The sequence below is a fragment of the Embiotoca jacksoni genome, unplaced genomic scaffold (genome assembly GCF_022577435.1).
Source record: "Embiotoca jacksoni isolate LCO1_2020_lvr unplaced genomic scaffold, fEmbJac1.0.p SCAF_9, whole genome shotgun sequence".
In the NCBI taxonomy this organism is placed as follows: domain Eukaryota; kingdom Metazoa; phylum Chordata; class Actinopteri; family Embiotocidae; genus Embiotoca; species Embiotoca jacksoni.
The window spans coordinates 6,693,365-6,718,914 of NW_027185447.1; the positions used below are offsets into that span (position 1 = coordinate 6,693,365).

Genomic DNA, 25,550 nt, shown 5'->3' on the forward strand with positions numbered 1-25,550 from the left:
TTAAGGACTGTTCTTTTTTTGTTTTACCACAAATACTAAAACTTCAATTTTTAAGACGAATGGCAACCTTTTATAGAATATTTTTCATTTCCTTGAAAACCCTGCAGCATTACACAACAGTTAAAATTTCCCTGCAACTGGAGCAGCGTGTACGCTGTCAGACTGTATCATCCAGGGCAGCGGGGCACTTAAGGAAATGGCTGAACATTAAACCTGTTCTGAAGGTAATGGTAGCCCTGCATCATTAATTTATAATCTCTTATTTAGAATGCTACGGTCGAACTCAACTCATCTTCACCCAGTGCGATTACATTGTCCCCATTGATACCACTGGCTCTGCTTTCTAGGAATAATTATATTATAATGTGTACAAGTGAAAAGAATTGTTAACAGTTGTTCAGGAGCAGAATAAAGTAGGAAATTAAGAGAAACAAAAACATGAAACTCTGGACAAAAAAGATAAAGAATTTCAGGGACACTCACTTCCTGATGAGGAAGATAGGCGTCTCTGAGTGGTGGAGATGCTACCGGCATTATTCTTGGTGGTTTGAGACTCCGGGGGCAGTGGAGGAGGCGGAGGAGGTGTTGGCATCGGATTGCTTGAGGGAAGAGGCGGAGGAGGTGGTGGTTGTGGAGTTGGGACAGATTCGTCTGTGTTGCCATTTTCAGAGTTGGGGGCGGGACTCTCAGTAGGTTCCTCCAATAACACAGAGCCCTGATTGAAGAGCAGGGAGGGGTAATCGGTCAGACATCTCTAATACATGGTTTATGCATGGTTTGCTCCAGTTGTTTTACTCCATTAGCCAAGTCACTGATAACGGGGATCTGACCAGTGCCCCATTGTTCACTTAGATGGAAAACAACTTGAACGCTGACAATTCAGCTTTTTCTTGTTTGCCTCCAGTAGTCCTGGTAATTAGCTTTACTGTTCCTAAAACATAGCAAACTATGTTGACAAAAAAGATAAAAGAAAAAAAAATGTAACAATTAACTGGTTTTCTTCCTGAAAACACTTTTTTGAATTGAGAAAAACCATCACTAAATTTTTATATTAATTTAAAATAATCAATTAAACACTAAACGATGACAGTGAATTTCTACTGCTTACATGTGGGCTTTCAACTGGCATGCTGCAACTCCTGCTAGGAGCATTAAATTCTTACACAGAGGCCGTTGAGCAGGACAGATGTATGCGTCCCTATTAGATCTGTCCTCCCTCTGTTTCCTGCTGTCTCTAATCAACACAACCCTTTGTGATAATAACAGAGCTAATATGACCTAATCTCAAGGGGAAAATTCAGAGAGAAAACGGAGGAAAGAAGCCATCTGTCACTGCAAGTGATAGTGCTTTAACCCCCCCCCCCCCCCCCCCCCCCCCCCCCCCCCCCGTGCCCTGTACTCCTCCCTCCCCCCAGCACGCATGCGACTGACACGCTTTGAAAACGGGCCATAACTGCTGGAGGCAAATTAATAGACCGTGACATTTAACTCGACCCCGCCCCTCCTTTATTCTTCAGACGTGTGCCCATCATTGTTGCCCCCCTTTACTTTTCAAACCCCCCAGGGAGTCAGGGCGGAGGACCATGTCCAGATGGGATCTTGGCGGCACGTGCCGCTTCCGTTGATTAGCCAGTCCATCTGTTAGGGTTCCTCTGAGACCAGTAGGGGCCCCACTGAGGCTTTAATTGGCTCAATGTGGATTATACCCTGTGTCACCCTAAACACCCCCACTCTTGATACCCATGGGATTATAAAAACACCACTCCAGGGACATTAATGAGAGTATAACAGACTCTATTCATTCAGCTGCCTGTGAAGGTATGTGGCAGCCAATTGCTAATTTTAACCAGGAATGTTTTGGGAACACTTGCAGTCATAAACAAAAATGTTCCTTCCATTTAGAGCATGTACAAAGGCAGAGGTGTTTTGGCTTATAATCTATCCTCTAAAATATGTTTACCTATGCAAACTTCCTTTCATATGGAATTCTGTTGCATAGCATATATGGGCAACCACAACCAATGGTATCCAACACAAAGGCAGCCATGAAAAAAGTAATACCTTAATAAACAGAAGCACTTTCCTTCACACCGCTGTATCAGTTCTATCTGCATTACAAATGCAAAAGTTGGTGTGTATTACATTTTCATGAGAGATTTTATTGCCAAGTTTGAATAAAAGGAAATATAGTTTAGGCAAACACAAGTATTTGTTTTTATCAGAAATTCTTTGCATAAAGATGGGAGTGTGTTTCTCACATCCTGACTAAATGTCAGTCTTGAATTATCCTTTTTTTTTTTTTTATCTTTACACATTTATATTTAACGTGCTCCCAGTGATGTGTGTTGTCATTTAAATTTAAGACTTTCTCCATTTATAGGAGCAGTGTGTAGGATTTAGGCATCTATTGTTGCCTCACCCCTCCTTTTCAAAGCGTGTTAGAGAATATATGGATGCCGCAAAAAACGCAAAAGGTCCTCTCTAGATGCAAAGTTTGGTTTGTCCCTTCTGGGCTACCATAGAAACGTGGTGCTGTAACGTGGCGGCTCCGTGGAAGAGGACCGGCTCCTTATGTAGATAAGAATCTCTCATTCTAAGGTAACAAAATCACATAGATTCTTAGTTTCAGGTGATTTTACACTTGCATGAAAACATAAATATTATGTTAAATTTCTGCCAATAGATCTCCCTAAAACTTACAGACAGGCATTTATAAAGGACAATGAATTGCATTCATGAAGATATCACAAGTTGTCACTAATGCAAGCCAATACCTATAACAGATCTTTGGCCATAGACAGAATTGATTTAGAGATATTCTGCTTTTTCCATCTATTCATTAGCAACTTCCTGCTCAGCGCTCTCTCCACAGGGATTATTGGGTTTGTGCCATCGTCGACTCTTTACACAGTTTACACAATGGGGTGGAGACTCAGGAGGCAATGGAAATGAGGGGGCAGTTTGCATCAGGTAGCAAACAAAAGCTCAAAAGGACACAAGATTATGCAACATGCTGAGTGGCCTGGCTCAGGCAAATAGTGTCAGTCAGTGTTGTAAACTAATGCCAACACACCATCACCCAGCTAAACCTCACCCAAAGAAGGATCTCATAAGGACCTATCATGTCCAAACAACCCAAGACAATAAAACCACGGTGTTAACCCTCTGCTAACCCAGTGCCAGTATCTATCAGAGTTACAGCCCACTATGTAGCAATTTTACTGAATATTTAACTCATCTTTAAACTTTGCTTTATAATATTAAACCTGAGATCAGCTGCCGCCCTGATGAACAAAGATGCACCACATTAAGGTTAGTTTGTTAGGTAACTTACTTTTGAGAGATCACCTCCCAGTGGATGTCAGATGACTGACAGAAAACAACAGTGTTACACAAGTAGCATTTTTATACAATAATACACATTGATAAAAAAAAAAAAAGAAGGTAAAACTAACTACCTGTAACCATCTACTCAAAAAAAAAAAAAAAAAATGGTAAGTTTGTTTGTTTGTTTGTTTATGGTAATCAACATCGAGTTGAGAGTGGCTCTGTATTTCAGACCCACTGTTGTGGTCAGCTTCTCGAATATACCATTTTACAGTATCCCAATGAAAGACACTATCAGGGAAAATACAATTTTTATACATTTGTAGAAATTATTAGATGAGCACATGATTGTGGGATTCCATATTGCAATGAACATGGTTAATTCAATGAAGTGGATGATTTGTTGTGGTTGTCACAACATTTGAACCATATAGTTGGTTTTCATGACCAGCAGAGATGTGACTCACCTCCTCATTGGGCGCCATGCCTTTGCTCCCACGGCGGTCGGCCGTGTCGCTGCCCAGGGCTTTGTAGTAGTCCCCAGTGCTGGGCTGCTTGCTGAAGCTCCTCGACTTCCTGTTTGAATCCACGCGGCGCAATTTTTCGTGGTTTTCTCCAAGTGTCAGCTGATTAATAGATTTAAAAAAAAAAAAAAAAAGAGAGAGAAATGGATATAAATTGCTTTAAATTACTTTGGTTTAAACAACTCAGTATCTCCCAGCTGTAGGTTTATTTTCAAAATGTAGTTTTTGCAATGCAGGTAATCCGTGTCAAAGAACTTAAATTAGAAAAAGAGAAAACTAGTATTCTAAAATGGTAGCTGCCAATAAATAGGTATTTCGTTGACAGCATAACAGAATCATTGTTGTTCTAAAAATACTGCGCGGTGAAGGGCAGTAAATAGTTTTAAGATGGCTTAACAGTGCTATTGGCATAAACATGTTATTTGTGGGACAACACATTGTGCACAAACTATTTACTAGCCTTTATTACGTGAGCGATAATCTGCTCACGTGCGACCAAAGCAGCTTTATTTTAATAACAGGACAAGGCTTTTATTTAGTTCAACTTAATCATCTGCATTTATGTTTCATGTAGGGCCAAGGAACACAAGGGTTCACATGCAGCTTTTCCACCAATGTAAGGGAGACTCTTCTGTCAGAGCAGGGTCAGAGGTCACCAACTTGGCCATTTGTAGTTAAGCACTCTCACTTTCCACTCTGACATCTATCTGGAGATGTAAATGAAGGTTATCAAAGTCCTGTGGATCTTAAAGTCTTCCCCATATGCCTCATATGCTGCTGTTTGAGTTAATCTAGGTTAGACTGTACAAATTAGAGCAGCTTGCATTTTATGTGGCCGCATGCTTTCTCCTGTCAGTCTGTGGATTCATTTTACTAATGCAAAAAGCCTTCCATTTGCATTTCGTACTCAACCCAAATCAATTTGCATCAAAACCTTTCAAATCCTAATAAAAAAATGTTTCCAACGGTGTGTATTACTAGAATGATGTGTAAAACAGGAAAAAGCCAAACGTATATTTCTAAAAAAGAACCTAGAAAGCTCTCGGCATCAAGCAAGTGTTAGTCGTCATAACAATACATACAGTCACTTTGCCTTTCAAATCCAGAGCTCAGCATCGTACTTGTGTTCATTTACATTTTAATGCTTCCAGACGCCTTGTGTTCTCATAAAATCCAGACAAGTGCCTCAAACGTCAAATAGAAGTAGCGGAAATAATTGGCAGCTGACCCCTGACCTCTCCTCCTCTGGTGTCATGTTCTGTGTTCTTATAAGCCTGTTTAATCTTGTTGACTCATGTCTGCTGTCAAAGAAATGGTCCCTGAGCACTCATCAGGTGGGAGGGTAATATGAGCAGGGCAGTGCTACAGATGGTTTGTCATCCTCTGGGGAGGTGGGACAACGATGTTGTGCAAATGCACACAGACACAGCCATTATGTAGATCTGTCTGTCAGCATCAAGTCGTGTGTGTGTGTGTGTGTGTGTGTGTGTGTGTGTGTGTGTGTGTGTGTGTGTGTGTGTACCCTGTATATGGACAACTGGTTTTATAGTTTAACTGTATGTATGCGGTATTAAAGGTCGGTTAACTTGCTAAAGTTCAACATATTTTCATATGGTCTTGCAAAAGCCTCAGATTGAGAGTTCACAGGTATGCAGTGTAAGCCATATTACGATGTGTTAACATGAGTTAACAGTTACTAGTATATTTCTACTACAACAACTTCTTAAAACAGAAAGGCAATGTACACAAGTAAAAAAAATGATATGCAACGCACTGATCATCCAACCATATAGCAGCTCAAACAGCCCAGAAAACCTGAAGATGAGACACGATATGCAAAGCAACTTGCAAAATCTTTACTGTATCTGCGTCCCAAACTTCTACATGACATAATTTCCACCACTGGTAAAGCTTTCCTACTAGCATCTTACCTTAGCGTTACGAGTCCTCTCTCACAGCTCTCCTCCAGTCTAGGCAGAGCTCATCCACAAAGCCCAATGGAGCACAGAGAGTAGCTGTCACCAGATCCACAGCTTTACCTGCTCTCTGCTCGGTGCTATGCCTGTCACTCTACCTGCCCTCTCACTTTACCCACAGGCCTCATCAATAACCTATTGGGCTAGCCACACTAGTGGCAATGATGTCACCACCAACCACTCCCCAACCCTGCCCAGTTCCTCTTATGCAAAACACAAACACCCATATGCTGGCCTGACCACGTAAATCTCCCAGGCTTTAGGGTTATTACAATAAACTAGCCTTCAGTGCCCCGAATTAGCAGCAAAAAATGGCAGAAAATATTCTAATCATGAGCGAGATATCAAAGTCAAAGTCTTCTGGAGGGACTACTGGCTAAACAGTAAAAACCAGAGAGGCAAAGCGGTCAGTGTTTGGATGCTGCGCACGAAACGAGTGACTAAGTCAAAACGAATGCAGACAAGTGAGCCGAGAGAAGACGGCATCAGCGAAAGTTTACACAGCCATTTAAAAAAACACACCTGAAACCTTTAACAGGTGTCTTATGTTTGTCTTTTACTGAATAAAAGACAAAGAATACAATTTTTTTTAAGTGTTCAGCACGCAAAGCCCTTCTACGAAACTGTAATTTGTCCGTCTGATTGGATGTATTCCTTGATGAAGTTTCTGTTCCCTGTTACTATTGTGCCCAAGGTAGATTGCTTTTCCCAATGTATATGGCAAATGCTGATCTTATTTGCGTGTGTGTGTGTGTGTGTGTGTGTGTGTGTGTGTGTGTGTGTGTGTGTGTGTGTGTGTGTGTGTGTGTGTGTGTGTGTTCTGAGCTTTTGTTCAATTGTTAATGAGGGCGCGGGACGGGATGCTCACCTGGGTGCAGAGTGGAGAGTAGGCGGTGCTAATTAAAAACTCTTCGCCCACATGGCTGATGGCGCGTGTGTGTGCGCGCGCACACACACACACACACACACACACACACACACACACACACACGTGTACACACACAAACACAGCTCAACATGGAGACGGTGTATGGTGAAAGCTAACTGTGGACTTTATAACAGCGAGTAATGACTGACTTTACACAGCAGATCTATAAATGCAGCATCTGACTGAACAATTGATTTTTCCTGCAAATCAGCTGTTTCTGCAGCTTCCTGACTTTTTACTGTCTTTAAATGAAAATGTACAGCACAGACAACCTTTGATTGATCTGATTTAAATGGTCTGCAACTTGAGTTACTATGCAAGATAAAAACATTACTTCAAACAATATTTGTATTGTTATCTTTGAAAAATGAGCACAACATAAAACAATAATTGGTCAAATTAGCAAAAATATCTCAACTCTGTCAGTTTAACTCACTAAAAAAAAAAAAAATTACAGACTCATATTTTGCTATCATCACTCTGGAAGACATGGTGGCAACCAGGAAATAAATTTTTCATGAGGTGCAAGTGATCCCTCCGATTGGTTATCTTTGCTGTAATTACTATGTCCCCTGAACAACTCATTTACATTTAAATTAGAATTATCACTTCACCAGCAGTTTTAGTACTTCACAGCAGCACTAAACCACCAGAAGCAGCACTGACATCGATGTTGCTGCTGGTCTTAATTGCTGCTCCTTGTCAGCTCTTGGAAGAGTTTTGAGTGATCTGTGGCCAGATTAATTACTGGAATTAAGATCAAACCCATCACATCCACCGTTGTGTGTGTCAACTCAGAGGCCTGCCACGATAATGAGTGTCTTCCCTGGCCTCGTTAGGCACTGCTAACACAATAACATCATTGTGGGCACCCAGACAAGGCACATTGTTACAGGAGAGCTACCGCCTGACCCACGGGAAAATCGCAGCTAATGGCCAATTTATTCCAAACATCCAGTTCTTCCTGCTTCTTTATAGTATATCATGTAAATCCAGATAAAGAAATGTTTGCACAGCTCTGAGGCTATTTTATATTCTTTTCTTCATTTTTTTTTTTAGGTGAAATAGGAGCTCACTGCTGCTGTCCCTACCTCCGTTTTGCCAGTGTTGCTCTCCACATGCCGCAAGTTGCTTTTCACTTTAAGGAACTCGGCTGGAGACGGCTCCTGAGGGGGCTGCGGTGCAGGGTAGCTCGGGGGTGGGGGGGGCATCGGGGGAGCCTGTGGGGGAGGCGGGGGTGGATAGGTCGGTGGTGGCGGGAGTTTGGAGGCGGCATCAGCGACCTCATTCTTCTTGTGAGTGTCAGAGCCGATGTCTGGATTTAGCATGTCCATGTACGCCTGCATGTCTGAAATGGCTGACTCTGATGCACCTGTGACACAAAGACAGAGTCCACAGGGCGTTCTTATATGACCCCAAACATGGCATACAACTGCTTTAAATTAACAAAGTAGAAGTAAAACTTTCAAAATGTACTTCCATTTAATTTCTTAATACACAATTTAAACATTAATGAGAAGCAAGACTGTCAAATGTAATGATGGTCCACCTCTCCATTTAATACCAACTGTGTGCATGCAGACCACTAGGGTGCAGCACCAGTAAAGCAAGCACCTGTGACTTAAAACAAAAGGAAACAAACTGCTGCATGCTGTCTGCTCCACTTCAGTAAATAGTGTATTTGGCAAATAAAGATCCAGAATTTCCAGCTAAATGGCTGAAAATAGCAAAGTTTGTTTCTTCCAACACTCTGATCATGATTGGATGAGGACTATATCTAGGACTATGTCATGTATTAATTTAGAGACAGATTGGGATTTATTTTGAAATGAAATATGTGTAAAGACCTGCGTGTGCAATTGTGTCGAGTTGAGCAGGCGGGCCCCGTGACGTTGTTAAGCTGCTCCTCTTCTCACCGGTGCTGGACTGACTGGAGTTGGCTGAGTCGTAGTTGGACAGGGAGCTGGATGGTGAACAGATGTCAAAGTGTGCCGCCTGGCTGGCAGGAGGCATCGTGGTGTTCGGGGACGAAAGGCCTGAGTCTGGCTGCTTGTACTCGAGGTCAGTCGAGGGGTCCCGAGACAAAACGCGGTGCTCCACGCTCTGTCAGAAGGGGGCGGTTCATGAATACAAGCGTCTGTTTTGTTGAGCTGTCTAATATTTCAAAATAAAAAAAAATTGTTAATGAATTTTTAAATGCTTTTCATTAAAACATATCTGGTTCATTTGATTTGGATGTAAAAGGATGCAGTGTCATTATACAAGACAGACAAATTAGTTCTTAATATGAATTATGTACATGTTCAGTCATCAGTTCTTAAATCCCACTGCCTCTCAGTCTCTGGTGACTTACACAAGCAGAACAGCATTGAGTTTAATTACCACACACTAATGCAACACTTCTCAGCTGCTCAAAAAGGCTCTGGGGCCTTTTGCTTTTCCCACAGGGCATGACTCAATTGTCTGAATGTTCCTCATGGGGAGGAGAACAAGAGAGGGGAAGTATGTTTCCCACCCGGTAAAGAGTTCAGCGTGGAGGAGTTATTGTTCCTATTGCCCCTCAGGGAATTCAGTGGGTTGAGGCCTCTGTGTGTCAAGTGTTAGTAGCTCGAATAATTAGCTGAACAAAACTGAAATCAGTCAGGGGAGAAGTTGGTTCGCTCACAGCTGTTTCTTATTGCAGTATTTGTATGTCAGTGGTGTGTTTTAGTTTTGGGGGACCAACCAGGTGAGAATTAGAAGAACAAAGTGTTATTAGAATACTTAAGTCATATTTTATATTATCAAGTTTTTGCAGCATTAGACCACAGTTTGCAACATAGAGTCTATATATCGCACATGATATCTCACTACATGCAGTCAGCTAAAGTGAAGGTGATGAATTTGTGTTTTAATCATACTGAACAGTTCACATGTAGTCTTTCACAAATGTTGTTTGACTAGAACAAATTCTGTGTTTTCGTGTTTTGATGTGAAAGAGCAGAGCTCCCTTTAGTACAACTAGTATTTGAAAATGCATAAAAACACAAAGGTAAGACATGCTGTATGTCTCCTAGTTTGATAAGATGTCTCCTAAATAATGTTAAAATGTAAATATTACAAATACTGCAGCTCCTAAAGCAGTGGTTTCAAACCCTCTTGGCTTGTGACCCTTAAGATGAGGCAAAGTTTACTTATGTGCCTCATCACAGATTATTGACTTAGTGTGGATGTGAATTCAACCAAAGAGTAAGCTTTTTTTTTTCAAAGTGGAAAGAGTTGACGGGTCTGACAACACTACAACAATTAACATTTTCTACAAAACCATTTAAAATTTTACAAAACCTGTTTAAAAAGTTTTGTGTAAAGGAATTTTTTTTTCTTATTCTGCTATTCATCTTGGGACCACTAAGATTTGTCCTGATAAGAATCACTGTCGTAAAGAGTTGCAGGTCAGTATAATTTTAAAGCACTAAAACAGATCAATGTAGCACATAATTCATTAAAATTTTAACTGTATTATTGTTATTTTTGACATTAAAAGAGATAAGTTTATAAGGAACCTCCAGTAACTTGATCAGAGTTTTGTAATAAAGAGTACAAATAACATTAATATACAACTTTGCTTGATGTAAACCTTTCTTCCTTGACTAGTAAGAAATTACACCTTTTTTTTTTTTTTGCCTATCTTTCCTATTTCTTGGATTGAATTCAGAGTTTGTTTTGATTAAAATAATTTGCGCCTCACTCAGGCTCAGTTCACAGGGAGGTCAGAGGTCAGGATGCATGGCACCGAAACATGTAGGACGCAGCTCTTACCATGTTCTCTACAGTGCGCAGATACTTGGCACACCGGGAGTGGCCGTTGTATTCGGCCAGGTCTGCTGCTGTGAAGCCGTCCTGGTCCCTTATGCCCAGGTCCACGCCGTTGACCACAAGGATCTGACAGCACTGGAGAGCAGAGAGAGAAAATGTCAGGCAGGAATAAAATGGAGGAAATGGCAGCGTTAAAAATCTTGCGAACATCTGCGGAGGCTGAACTAAGCTTCTTGTTCTCAGACTATGAAAGCTTTCTATTGCTATATTGACTCATGTTTGTTATCCTCTTAATAATGATTTAGTCACGCTCATTTCCAGTTAAATTTCAAACCCCTCTTATGCAATGCACATAATCAGGAAAAACACAACGACAGTTTTCTCTGAGTTCAATACATCAGACTTGTGCTGAAACGGAGTCTGACCAGACTTGGATGCAACAACATTGTTAGTCAAATTGTGGGTTGAGTGGTGGTGAAAGCCATAAACTAGATGCAATTCATTCAAAACAGATGGTTGTAAAACCCACTGTGGGTAGGTGAGCACCAGGAATCACAATGCACTTTTGTAAGTTATTTGAATATGGTTTCCTTTTGATAATAGTTTTTCAGTCTGTGTCTTATGATTATGCCAATAAAGGAAGAAAGACCCATACCTCTAAAACACCAAAAGCGTCCCTGCAGAGCCTTTACATGCTAATATTAATACACCGCTCTATTATAGTTTCCCTAAACTGTTCAACTTTTTAGAGATAATTGACAACTCAATACTTAACTATCACTGATGGACACAAATAATTTTGTTTTATTGCTTAATGAAAATTACACGGCGCTCCTTTCTCTGGTGACTTAAGGTTTTCTCTTTTCACTCAGAAAGACGCACTATTTACTTGCATTCTGTTACTGTGTTAGTCCCAGTCTGACTGTGAGCACCACAGGAGTAAACGTAACACACGCACAAACCTCCAGTTCACCATTCTCTGCGGCGTCGTGCAGGGGGGTCCCTCCCCAGTTGTCAGTGACGATCTCTCCACCGTGCAGCAGCAGCCAGCTGAGCACCTTCGCGTGGCCACGGCTGGCTGCAAAGTGCATGGCCATGGCTCCGTCACCATCCCGGTCTGTCAGGCTGATCTCCGTGAAACTCATCTACGAGAGCGAGCAAAGTGACAGTAATTACAGTAATTCAGAAAGATTTCAGATTCATTTGGGAAAACAGTTTGAGCTCTCTAAATACTTAAGGGTCTGGGGAAAGGAGATGACGAATCTGCAAAATTTGCAAAAAGTACATTTTAAATTTATGCTTTGTCGTTATAGATTTTAGGGTTTTATTTGATAAAGTCATTCTGAATACAAAAAGCATAGTAGACTTCGACTACAACTTGGCATCAGTCAATAATATACAAACATACAACATTAATTAGCCTGAATATAGACATCAATGTAATATTAACATTTGATCAGTTTAAGTGTACATTTTTTTTAATAGAATATAACAAAACATTAAGTATGAGTTGTGGGTTGAGGGATAAATTAATGTATTGTAAAGATGAGACAACATACCAGCCATACGATGACAGTGTTGTGGCCCATCTGGGCAGCAGCATGCAGAGATGTCATCCCGTCATTGGCCCTGATGCTCGGATCGGCCCCGCAATCCTTAACCAGGTATTGGACAACCTCCAGATGACCCTCCTGGCAGGCCAGGTAGAGCGGTGTGGCACCATTCTTAGTTTGGGAGTTGACAACGCTGTAGGGAAATGAAACAGAGCGGTAAATATGAGACTCAAGAAAATATGTAAGTGACTCTACTGTGGCAACTCACATTTCAGGTGTTGGTGTGACTGATTCAGGTTAACAGTAACTTGGGGCAATCAGAACTGACTGGATGAAGATATGACGATGTAATATCCACGTCGGTCCTCCCAACATGCAAATCTATTTCAACAGGCTTTTAACACGGAAGCAAATGACGTGGTCAAAGTCTGAAATGTGCATCTATACGTTTTTACATGGAGTGAAAGCACAGATTATATGCAGCAATCTTCTATAGAGGTGTAAGAAACTACAGTGATGAGCTTCAGTTTTAAATGACAATGTCACATTTAAATTGAAAGCTAAGCGATTACACAGAACCTGTCAAAAAACAATGCTGGTTCATAAAATGGGAAAAGAAACCAAAATGTACTTTGTTATACATTTGGCAGTTTTGACATAATATGATATTAATGCTGAATAGCAGTGACCTGGTTGTATCCATTTCTCCTGAGAGGACAGCTGTAAAGAACATTTTGTTCCTCACGAGGTGCGGCCTTTAAAGGCATTTTGTTATTTGCTAACCAAAGCAGGAGTTGGTACAAGAGATTAGGACGTTTTTCTATTGCTTTTGCATTTCAGTATGGACGGAGCACTTTATGAAAATGACCTGAAAACACTATGAACCTTTAATTTTCTTTCACATGTAAACAAGGCTATCGTTTCGGATTGATCTAAATCAGTGGATGAGTGCGGTAGTCTGAAGACAGCAGTAAACTGTGACAGCAGCGATTCCCAGAAAAAAATCCCACTCTCATTTATTTCCAAAGCCCCTTTAGCCCCGCCTCCAATGCAAAACCTCACCTACTGCCTGTATCCCTCCCTGTCCCAGATCTTTTCAATCGCTGCAGGAGGTCAGGGAGTGAACGAGTGCTTCCCCACTAAATCCCATAAGGTTGTGCTTTATTTGGACAAATGAGCAATGAGTCTCATAAGAGGATTATCACTCCACTGGCTTTGCTCGACGTGCTTCGTGCTTAACGAAGGGCTGGCAGTGGGCAAGGGGAACTTAGTAGGTGTAGAGGAGGAGTGGAGAAGGTGAGGAAAATGAGAGGCAGGGGTTAAGTGGACAGTTGGCTCCTGTAGACACAAACATGACCCTGGCGTGCTTCACCTCGAAAGGATTTGGCTCATTAAAGCTACATGGATGTCAATATGTGCAATTCAAACATGCATAACTGTAGTCTATGATCATTTGGGTCTTATTCTGGCCCAAAAGAAAGATATAGGAAATATTTTGAGGAAATAATATAGTCAGAGGCATAGCTTTGCCTTTGAAGAAAAACAATGAGAGCCTGTTTGGGCGATTGAGGGAAACGTTCCTAGTAAAAACAAGTAGACACAAAATATTTTACAATAAGACAGGGAAGTAATCTACGTTTCTGTCAACAGGAAGTGGGCAGACAAATGAATTATTCATGCATGCAACCAAAGTGGCCGGAAGTTCACCTGCACACTGTGTAGAGAGAAACTTTTATTTGTCATCAATCAAAACCACAAAGTCTTTAAAAGTGACGCGTCAGAGTGTGCTCGAGGTAAGACGGATACCACTCCGACAAAGCACACACTGCCTTTGTCACAACTCTTCAAAGTGAAGAGACTTGAACACTCTCCACTAAAGAAGTGCTTTTGGGGAACAGGTGTAGATTTCAAAGAGCTAAGAATGAGGTTAGCCTTGTGTCACAGCACAGCAAGCAAGTGGCACAAGTTGCCTCGTCCGTCACTCAAAGGGAAAAAATAACTTGCACTGAAGTTGAAGACATTTGATATATTTCCAGTTCAGCTCCGATGAGTACTTCACCTCAGTAATTGTCTGTACCCCCCCCCCCCCCCCCCCCGCCCCCATGTACATGGTACAAAGACCAAGGTTGTCTTCATTACTAGTAAAGTAATTGATGTCACACTAATGGCCTTCTGCCTGGTAATGGCTGGTTACCTCTTCAATGGGTTTTCCTGTCTAAATAATGAAGAATGTTGTGGGGAAAATGTATACGCTTCATTTAGCTTCCTAACCTCTGTGTCTTATGGAAGTTTGTATCGAAATGAAAATGTAATTTCACAATAAACAGCTCTAATCAACAACTTCAGATGTTGACAACAGAGCCCCAAAGCACAAAACACACACACACACACACACACACACACACACACACACACACACACACACACACACACACAAAACCTGCAGGAACAAATGGGGGTGTTTGATGTGATCCTAAATGAGAGCAACACTTGGTTTGGAGTGTATCTCCAACTGAAGTTATATAATTAATACAGGATAAAACAGGTTTGTGTTCACCTTAATGCCCATGCATATTTTCTGCTTATATAGTGAGTTTTGAAACCTGTCGAGGAGCCTGTAATGATTCCCTATAAGATTTTGTTTTACTAACAAAACCCTTACAAAATAAGCAGTTGTAATACTATTGGTCCTTTCCCCAAAAGCATCTCCAAATTGCTCGCTAACGCTGTGTTTCGTGAATTTAAACCTCTTGTTGTAAAAGGGAACAGAAAGGCTCTTTACCCAACTTGTACCAAGATGTTATTAAGAAGATTAAAGCTGAAGAAAATAAGTGAAGCTCAGCCACTGGTAGAGTTAAAAACTACTCGCCTGTTTACCCTTTACTCCCTGTGTATATAAACATTATGCTTTACACTATCAAATTAAGAACATGTTTCAACAGCTAAAATCCAGAAAGAGCACAAACTCTCCACTACAACATCATTAAGCATTGGGCTGATTTTAGAGGCGCAAACTAAATTTATTTTCAACAGTCATCTTGATCTTTACATTTTATTTAATCATTCAAACTGGTTTTACTTTTTTGTCTTTGTTTATAAAGTCCTGACTCATTTTTAAAGATCTTTTCTGAGTGTAGGCCTGTCACAATTATTCCATAATTGCCTGATGGTTATTTTTTGAGCTGACCGCAATTATTCTGCATAATGGTAAAATGGTTTCCATTCATCTGTATAAAAACAGCTGAATGAAACTGACAGAAATTTGAAATTTCCATCACTATTCATTCATCTCATCCGTGTCATTTTCCACAGTTTGTTGTTTGACTGGCACTCTTTTAATGACATTATCTCGCTTAATGGCATTATCTCGTTTAATGGCACGCCACCAACTGTTTATCTCAAAGCCCAATCTTCTCACTCGACTGACCGCGTTTCGATTCACATCTATTGACATTCACATCACAGATTTGGTTGTAAGGCAAAAAACCAACGCAGGATGGGAGCACATTTTAGTTTTAAGCTAAGTGAAAAATAGAGCCGAGTAACTTGGAGGATATGAGTTGTTGGATTTGCAGCACAAATGTGGCTGTCAAAGGGGCCAATAAATATAAATGTTCTTCTTTAGATTTATCTGTACTATTCAACTAAAACTAGGCTTTACCCTTTATTATATAAAAATTATAAAATAGTGCTGTAAAATAAATAGGAAAAAGACAATTTAATCAACATTTTTAGTACAACAATTAATTGTTGTCTAAAATGTCATGATCCTGACTGCTCTGTTTGAGAGTGAAGAGATGGTTAAATGCATTTTATTCTGGCCTGTGCAACCTATTTGAGTTATACGTATTCCTGTCTCAGCAAATGTTATGAGAGAGAGAAGAGAAAAAAAACAATGCAATCAGATAACTGGTGATTTCTCTGTTTCTATCAATTTTTCTGGATTATCCTGATGCAGAGGTTTTCCCTTTTCAGTTATGCATGTTGGAATTGTGTCTTGGCCAAAGATCTTAATCTGCACTAATTGGTTGCATAACCCATCTGTAGCCTCTCACCCTCTCTCATTTATTCACTCCTTTGTGTACCGAGGCTATCAGCAGAGCCACAGCACATACGGCTTTTCATCCTGGTTCACTGGGATGTATGGGTGAATGAGCTACCAATTCAGATGTGGCCTATAAATCTAACGGACACTAAAATATCTGGAAACAAAGATGCACCTGTGCTGTCCTCCCCAAGCTAAACTCAAAAGATGATGATTACATAATTGGGTCTAAAGTTGCAGACAAATAAATACTGCAGTACTTGTATAGCTGCTGTGTGCTTATCTTCACCTCAGAGTACTTTTGACCAGTGCATGTCATTCAAAATCAAACTCAAATGCTGTGTTTTTAGTCACAAGCTGTCTGTGTTTGACACGACATCTAATTGAATATACTTTTTTACTGATCTCACAAAAAGTGTATTTCTCTGAGTTCACTTGTCTTTGCCATTTCTTAGTTGCTTTAAGCTAACCAGTTCCAAGGTAATTTATAGTGGGTGTACAAAGCTTTCACATAGGTGTCCCTGGCACAATAATAACAGGTATAGTTCATAATATTAACAAGTGAAAAGCCGATTTTTTTTTATTATTATAAAATAAAATATTAAGAGTTCAGAGTTTGTTCTGAATGTGTTTTTCTATAAATAAAATACCAGTTTATCTAACATTTGATCAAATACCCTTCTTAACATCATTATAGTTTGCTGACTGTCCAAATACTTTTTGGTTACACTGCACACATCTAATTTCATTTGTAAATATGGTTTGGTTTGGTTTTCGGTACCAATACCTTCAATACTTCTATAGCAGTTCCTGAGTTCTTTTGTTTTGATACATATTTTCTGAAATCCATTTTGAGAAAATGAAAATTACATTACAATTTACTGTAAATCATTAGTTTTCATGCAGTTTAGAAGGGGAGAGTGTAACTATGTTGTATTGTGTACCTACAATTAACAGATGTCCCAACCTCACATGGAAAACATCGCTAGATGTCACAATTTACTGATGTTCCCGAAATGCCTCACACACTATTAGTGAATGCTAGCCAGCCGGCTGCGCACAGATAAGCCTCCAGTTGATGCAGTGCACACAACTCAGAGATATGTGGCCCAACATTTTTTTTCTAAAGAGTGAAATAAAGCATCCTATTGTAAAAAGTTATAACCAAGTGTTACTAACGTTGTAAAGTAGAGGCGTATGGTGAATTATGTGGCTCACTCCTGTGTAAACCTACCAAAGCTTCTGTATTTTAAAACAAAAACATGTTGGGGTGACTGTATCGAAGTTTGGTCCTGAATGGCATTTTTGATAGTAGTACCAAAGCAATTTAACCAGTGACATTATAAGTATCAATGTTCGATACCTCGCCCCATTTATAATAAGCCTTAACCCTCAAACTTGCCTATAAGCCTTCAAAAGTCTGTATTGGTCCAAGCTGAGGTGATAGTCGGTGATAGTATGAGGCCTTGTGTAGAAGCTTTTCAGTATTAGGATTGACAGTGTAAAACAAACACTTTGCTTTACAGTCAGTAATGCTGCAAACAAATAATACAACTTAAGAGGACTTTAGATGTAGTTGGTGTTGCTTGTTTACCACCTGTCAGAAGAAGTGTACCATTACCTGTGTGCAGCCACACTCTCATTATGTGGTACCATTATTAGGCTGCCAGTTACTAAGTGATGATGTAACAGAGCGGGTCATGTTATCCTTGTGGTTTTTCAGGTAGAACAAACTCTGAGCGACCCAGTTGCCTCTTAAAACTCATTGATACAAATTTGCAGCTTGTAATAAACCCTTAAACGATAATGCTATCTCTCTGCTGCAAACTTCTCTTCTAAACAAAGCCCAAGGCCGGTGACTAGAAAGCATCCCGTCTATTCAAACGGATTTGTTTTCCTCATTATCTTATCACCAGTTGGTGCTACTGTGTGTCGCCATGGAGATGGTGGTAAACAGCAGCAGCGGGAGGAGTGGTGGAGAAGAGTGAATGGGGCCCAGCTATCAGGGAGCTACCATGTCCCAGAGGCTCATTAAATTTTCAGCAGGTATGCACCTGTCTGGGGTGCAAACCACACAATAATGGAGGTGCAGAGCACAAGGTTAGAGCCTCAACAAGCTGCTCATCCTGCTCAGGTCATCAAAGTCAAAAGAATTCGAAAGACAAGGTTGCTTAACTTCAAGAGACATATTTCTATGTCTTTATGGCAGCAGGAAACGATCATGACTGATAGTTGTAGTCGACACCAACATAAAGAACCCCCTTCAGCTCAGCTCAACACTTAATACTTTCCTTTTTATACTTTTATAACCAAACAGGTAATAATACTACTAAAGTAACGCTAAAGTGAAAAACAAACCAAGCAACAGGCATATTACCGAGATGTCCCTGAGCAAGACATCTACCGGTTAATTCATTGTATGTATTTAATTGCATCGCTATGCAGCTATAAATATCCAACAAACTAGCTGATAATGCCAACTATCGAGACTGTCATGGTTTTAATGAAATATGATGAGCAGCGAACACCATCTCTTTCATGTTCACTTCAGTGACGACAACTCCCTGAGCAAATTCTGCAGTTCAGATAATTTTATATTTGCTACAATACAATGTAAAGCTCTAGAAGTAGATCAAACTAGACCGGCTGTATGTGATAACTAGCCCACTTACTAAATTAGCAATACGAAACTCAAATCTATGTGAATACTTTCTACAAAATATATTTATCTAATAAAACACTAAACATCAAAACCGCAACTCCCTTCAGCAACGCAGCATCTTTTCACATATCCCAGCTGGTGGCTCAGTGAGGCTACGTGTGTACCAGAATGGTAAGATTATTATTTTGGACAGTGAGCAGTGAAGCAGGAACATTTTGGGTGGAGAGAGGAATGACACGGGTCCTTGGCTGGAATTGAGTAGGATCAGGGAAGTTGTACTTGTACAAAATATATTTTATCAATATCAATATATATATATATATATATATAAAAGTATGTAATTCTAGCAGAACTGCCAAATATTTATTGGTTGGCAGTCTCAAAGGTGAGATATTACTACTTTTCCTGTTCTTGCATTATGGTATATTGAGTATTTTTGACTTTTGGACTATACTGGACAAAATGTATTTAAAAAAAAGCAATAGTATTCGGGTGTTTTATTGACTGAATGTTGACATAGATTTGACAGAAGAATATATTGAAAATAAATGTTGAAACTTAACATCTTAACAGATTTTGTAATGCATAAATAAACACAAATATGAAATCCTGCCCACTTGTTGACATGGCTCTCTAGCAGCAGCTCAGATTTACATCAACTTTATGGAAATTATATGAGAGGTATTACATGACCAGCACATGGCCATTGTAGAAGTGGGCCGTATTTTGGGAAAGTTAAACCACTAAGAGGGTTTTTCTTAGTTTCCTAAATGGGATTTGAACACAAAGTATTTAGATTGCTTCACCGTTATCAAAAAAGCTAAGTTCAAGTTGCTTCCTATCAGTACCGGTTGGTGCTTTAAATATTGGTACAGTTTGAGCCCACAGCTGATGTACTGGCCAAAGCTCTGACTGTTACTGCATCAGTCTTAAATTGTTTAAGCTTCTGAAAAGAAATAAGAGATGAAGTGCTGACCTTTGGAAATCTGGTAGATCATTTATCAACGTCAGACTTCTTAAGTGGCAACAGTCTGAAATCTGAATCTGAACAGAGAATCTGATTAAACCTATTTGAGTTACAAACAGCAGGAAAAAACACTGACTGGAGTCCAAAGACATATTTTTTAAATAACTTTCTCAATAAAATTTGTGCTGCTGACTTTGTCTTGTCGGGGACCAGGCCAGAGAAACAGAAAAGGAGAATGAGTGAAAGTGGAAGATTATAGTTGCACGTTTCTATTAGGCCTATAAGTAACTCTGCTCTTAAATCGAGCTTTTCATCCTAACTTTGTCATATCTGTCCACCAACAGTAAAAGGAAATCAGCAACTTCTAAAATACACTTATAGTTCAGATTGTAAACACAGTGAAAGGGAGCCTACAGAGCGCAGTAAAGACAAAACTGTGTTGCTCTTACTTTGGGCTGTGCCCCAGTAACAGTCGGAGAGAGGGCAGGTCTCCCTTGGCAGCAGCGTAGTGAACAGGTAGGGCTCCTGTGTCGGTGGAGGCCCCCGGATCAACCTCTCCACTCTTCAGTAGAAAATCAGTGATCTCATGGTGACTGAAGCGGGACGCAAGGTGGAGAATAGTAGCACCAGAACTGTCCCTGTCCTATAAATACAAAAAGAAGGAGATTTACAATGACTTAATTGTCTTTTACATTTTAAAAAGTAATAATCAAAATAATTTGACTCTGGAAAAAGTTAATACCAAGAGGAACAGCTTTAGACTGTTAAAGCTGTACAGTATTTTATTTTCCTGTAGAAACCAGCTCTTAGATTTATCCAGCAGAAAATTCAGATTAATTATTAACATGTGAATTTACTTTGGTTGGCAACACAAAAGTCAAGTAAGCAGGTTTGCAACCTGTATCAATGATGGTTTCTGTTTCAATAACAGCCATGGTTAATTGTATGAATAAATAAGTTTGTTACTCTTGTTGGCTGCTGTGTTTATTATAGTGTTTACTGGTGAAATTAAGAGAGATAAAATTATTTGTCATTTTCTGAAATGTGAAAAGTACAAAATCGCAGGCTTATTGAAGAACGAAGTAAGCCCTTTCTTAGCGCTAATAAATCACAGTAAATAAATAACTTTAGTCGCACACAACATTCTTCATGAGAAATCTTAGTACATCTTTGAGATTCTAACTTACCTGCATTTCTAAGCAGCAGAAAAGGACATTTACTCCCAGAAGTACTGAAAAAATCAGCAGAGCCTCAAAGAGAGTCTGAACCAAATCAGATGTTAAAGCCAAATGCTGCCAACCTGACTTTTAAAGAAGGAAATGAGGTCATGGTGTCCGTGTTCCATTAAAGTCTGTTTACATGCACCAAACTATTATCCTTTAACAAGAGATGGACCAATAGCCAACATGGAAAACAAGCATATTTGCATGCTCTTTGAATAGATGAGTATTAAAACTGGTGCCTTATCAACTCAGAAGCTAAAGTTGCAGTCTGAGTCAGTGGAGTGACACAAATAACCATTATTAGCATCGGATAAAGTCATGAGCAGAGATCAGTAACACGAAGCAGAAGACACAATAGTGATAAGTGGAAGCTAGCGTTGAGTACCCATCTAGTAGATTGCACAGCAAGTAGCAACTGATAGGTTTCACTAAATGTCAGCCAAGTATCTTATCAGTTAATTTGTGGCACCGGGTGCTCTTTGTCACTCTTCCGCGCTCAGTCAGGCAGCCCTAAAAAGTAAGTCAGACAGTAAGTAGGCGAAAGAGCTCTTATTACTGTGTTTTAAATTTAGAACCACAGACTACTACAGGACTACAGTCCTGAAAAAGTAAGTCCTACAGGACTATTAAGTGTTGTGCTGTTTCTGCTGTGAATGAATCATTTGATTAGGACCAGGCACAATATGGGAACGTCAGTAGTAGTCACCTCAGATCAAGAAGATCTTTGTGATGACTCTGTCGTCTCTGTGTGGAGGTTGCATGCTCTCCATATGTTTGCTATGGTTTCATCACACAGTCAAAACAAACATCATCATCCTCATCCTCATCCTCGTTAGATAAACTGGAAAAATCCTCAGCGCAATGTGCATCTCCACATGTCTCATCCCTGTGAGAGACTGGTGACCTGTCCAAAGATCACAATGCCTATTACCCACTGCATGCTGGGATACCTTGGAAGATATACTGTGTGTAATAAATATGTATAGGTATTGTATACATGGCTAGTCTTTTATATAATACATTAGAGATTAAGCAAACTGCTGGAAAGGTTCTTGAAACTGGGGCCAAACCAGATTTTAAAGCCAGCTCAAAGTGTTTGGATATCCGTAACAGTAGACACTAAATTAAGTGACAAGTCTCAGCTTCAGTGTTCAGTAGATTCCTATCAACATCGAACGAAATGTGTTGGAGATTTAGCCCTTTTAACAGAGTCCCCAAAGTTTGGTGGTTAAAATTTTGCATCTTGAGATGAATCTTCTCATGATTAAAGGATAAACAAACACTAATATCCTGGAAAGCATTCTTGACTTGCTGTGCAGTCATATAAAGGAGGTTTTTCTTCGTCAGTCCTTGAGCGCATTTGCCATTTTCTACCTTTTCTGTCAGCAGCTGCACTTTTAGAAACAAACCCAACTTATGATTTTGACAGACCAGCAAATCTTTCATATCTCAAATCTTAAATATTTGCATTGTTGAGCCTCATTTAATGTCGTCTTAGCTGGCATCCTCACCTCTTTACTCCACATACCGATAGCCAACTCCAGCTCGGTATAAACAGCAACTCTCCCTCTGCTCTGATCCACATGTGAGCTCTTTTGTGCAAGAACTAACACTAAAAACACACTCAGCTGACCAAGAAACATTTACTAAGCAGGTGTCACATTACTTTAAACCCTTGTAATTCTTTAAAGGGCTACAACTCCCTCACAGTTCTTTCAATAATGATGTGAACCTGAGATTTTTCTACATTTATGTTGCATCTATTATTTTGTTTGTAACGTCACTGTGTCACAGCGTTGGCTCCTTTAAATTACATGCAGTATTACTTAGTATGACAATACTTTGCATTTACTGACAAGTACATAGACAGAGGTTATCAAGTCAGAAGAGTTCCAAACATTTATTAATCAATGCTCTGAAGGTTTAGCCACCAAACATCATTCCCACGATCACATCAAACTACACTGATATTATTATATTTGTAATCTTCATGTGTTACTGTAAGTTTTATCGAAAGCACATTGTTTGCAAATCCACTTTCGCATACTTCATTGTCATGAGAACAAGAGGCAGTGCAGCAAAGTGGGTTTTAACCCAAATCCAAAAACAAAAGGATTTAATTTAATTGGACTTCTGATGCCCTGTATGGTTGACAGTATTGTGTGCTTAAGTATAATTGTATTTCAGTATTCATTACTCCTGTCAGAGGATCAGCATATGCTGCCTCTCAGCATTCAGGTTCTTGTGAAAGTCTGAGGACCTCTTCTTTTTTGAAAGATGCAGCTATCGTCACTCACCTCTGACCGACATCCACCCTGGGTCAGCAGCCACTGTAAGCAGGCCAGGTTGCCAGTGGCTGCTGCGTCATGCGCCGGGCTCGCCCCATTGTTCGCCAGGCAGTTGCCCGGTAGCCCTGCCTCCTCCACCAGGTAACGCAGGCAGGTTAGCTTCCCGGCCCGGGCTGCGTGGTGGACGGGCGAAGCCCCCAGCACATCCTTGACGTCGGTGGTAAGCGCTTTAGCCTCTAATTGCACTTTGAGAGTTTGCACGTCCCCCTGCCTTGCGGCGAGCAGCGTCCTGTCGCCCTCCATCACCATGACTCCTGCAGACTGGGACACTCTTCCTCGGGTTATTACCTAAATGGACCCCGATCAGTTCACCGTGCGGATGGGGTCAGCATGGTATTAACGAAACCTCTCATGTCAGTCACCAGGTAGATTTGCGCCTCAGTTATCGCTCCATGTATCTAACCAGAGCGATGGTTAAACGTAACATCCGTTTCCGTTCATAAGCTACCAGAAAAGTGAATAAGCAGCACTATTTTACATGTTGAAAAGTCCCGTTATTCATCATCCGGTGGATAAACTAACCTCCTCTCTGTGTTTTTTTCCGACGATGTAGTTCTGTTATCCGCGTATATTCCGTCTGACGCACGCTGGATCCTCAACACCTGTTGCACAAGTTTCACTTTTTGTGTTCAGTAAACTATTTTTTATGAAATTTATTTAGGCCTATCTCACGTTTTTTGCTACCTACAAACTGTCATGTGCCTCGGTGAGTATTCCGTGGTGTTTTTCTTCCTATAGCAGATGGCGACATGGGACTCAGCGCCTGTTAAATAATCCATCAGGGGGAGGATCGCTGAGCCTCTAACAGGTTACTGCTTTCTGGAAATCGGCTCAGAAATTAAAGGAGCAGTACGAACAGGCTACTTAAAACTCTGAGTTTAGACTATCAGAGAAAGTTGCACTATTGTGGTGGTGGTGGTGGTGGTGGGTGACAGTAGCCTATAGACCCTCAGCTATATACTAATTCAGAGATGGACTTTCTGAACACACGCCCAGTCTTGTTTGCATACAGCTTCACCGGCATTAATTTTACATATGGCAGTGAAACAAGCATCACTGGACACCAACAGTTTGCACACTGTAGAGGTCCATCTGGTGGCCTGTTGTAAAACTGTAACTGTACAAGTTATAGTCCACGTTTGTGTCTTTGTTTAGCGAGTAATAGTAGAAATATCTTGTTGTGGACATTGAAATTACCAATCCACATATGGAGACGCTCCATTTTGGAACCAGTAGCATGTTTATTTATCATAATAAACCTCTTATTAAATGAAAGGCAATGACAATCCTTCCGTTTTTTTGGTTTTTGTAGCTGTACTTATTTCTACGATCAAATAATACTGTTTTCTATTGAGCCAGAGTATCACAATAGAATATGGCTGTCCTAACTGAAGTTTAAAGTTTTTATTATTTTACAACATTAATCATATTGCAACTGCAGAAACTCTCGTAACTTTATGCAAGGAATGGATGTAACAGCATATTTAACGCATCATTCTACGAGTTGAACAAGTTATGAGTAATAAATAGGTGATAATATAAATATTTTATTTACATTTTAATTGTGATGCAGTGGTTGAACAGAACACATTTACTTATATGTAAACCTGCTAGACTGCACCATGTTTCAGAGGGACATACTATTTATTTCACTACCAATCTGATAGTTACTAGTTAGTTTACAGATCATATGATTATAAATTATTTGATTAGAGTGTGTGTTGCTCAAATTAGCTTTATCTCAGCCAGCCACATTAAAATGCTACAAGTTAGGGCAACTATAACAATTATCCTAAACAGGTTTGTCATGTATAAAACTCGGAATGGGGACGTTTTGCAAAAGAGTACTTTTACTGTTCATCATTTACAATATAATATACTTTCACTTGGTAAAACTTTGAGTTCAAGATTTTATTTGTAACATAATTTGCACTGATATGTGAACCCGAGTGACTTTGCACACGAGTTTCTGCGAGTGGAAACAGCACTCAGTCAGTGGTGACAGTGAAGTTAAAGAAAAAAACAAACATAAGCTGGTAAAATTAACCACACACAATATTATCTTACTTTGACCGACAGTATTGAATGACGAGGTCAAGTTTTGAATGACTTTTTATGCAAACTACGCCGACATTAACCCTCATGTCCATGAACCTGACATCGTGATGAACTGTAATACTTTCCATCACCAAACGATGGCAG

At 40.0% G+C, this 25,550-nt stretch overlaps 1 protein-coding gene across 1 annotated transcript in view; it reads right to left on the bottom strand.

Annotated features, from left to right (window-relative positions):
* espn (espin) overlaps nt 1–23,806 on the bottom strand; it is a 44,358-nt gene extending 20,552 nt beyond the window's left edge. Inside the window, exons 1-9 of the mRNA XM_069141409.1 lie at nt 23,298–23,806; nt 20,227–20,420; nt 12,110–12,296; nt 11,513–11,695; nt 10,554–10,685; nt 8,603–8,858; nt 7,847–8,127; nt 3,795–3,953; nt 484–715 (exon numbers count right to left, since the gene is read on the bottom strand). Coding sequence (XP_068997510.1) covers nt 484–715; nt 3,795–3,953; nt 7,847–8,127; nt 8,603–8,858; nt 10,554–10,685; nt 11,513–11,695; nt 12,110–12,296; nt 20,227–20,420; nt 23,298–23,597 — 1,924 coding nt within the window. The 5' untranslated portion in view covers nt 23,598–23,806. The remainder of the gene's footprint in view (nt 1–483; nt 716–3,794; nt 3,954–7,846; nt 8,128–8,602; nt 8,859–10,553; nt 10,686–11,512; nt 11,696–12,109; nt 12,297–20,226; nt 20,421–23,297) is intronic.
* Nucleotides 23,807–25,550: the final 1,744 nt, after the last annotated feature.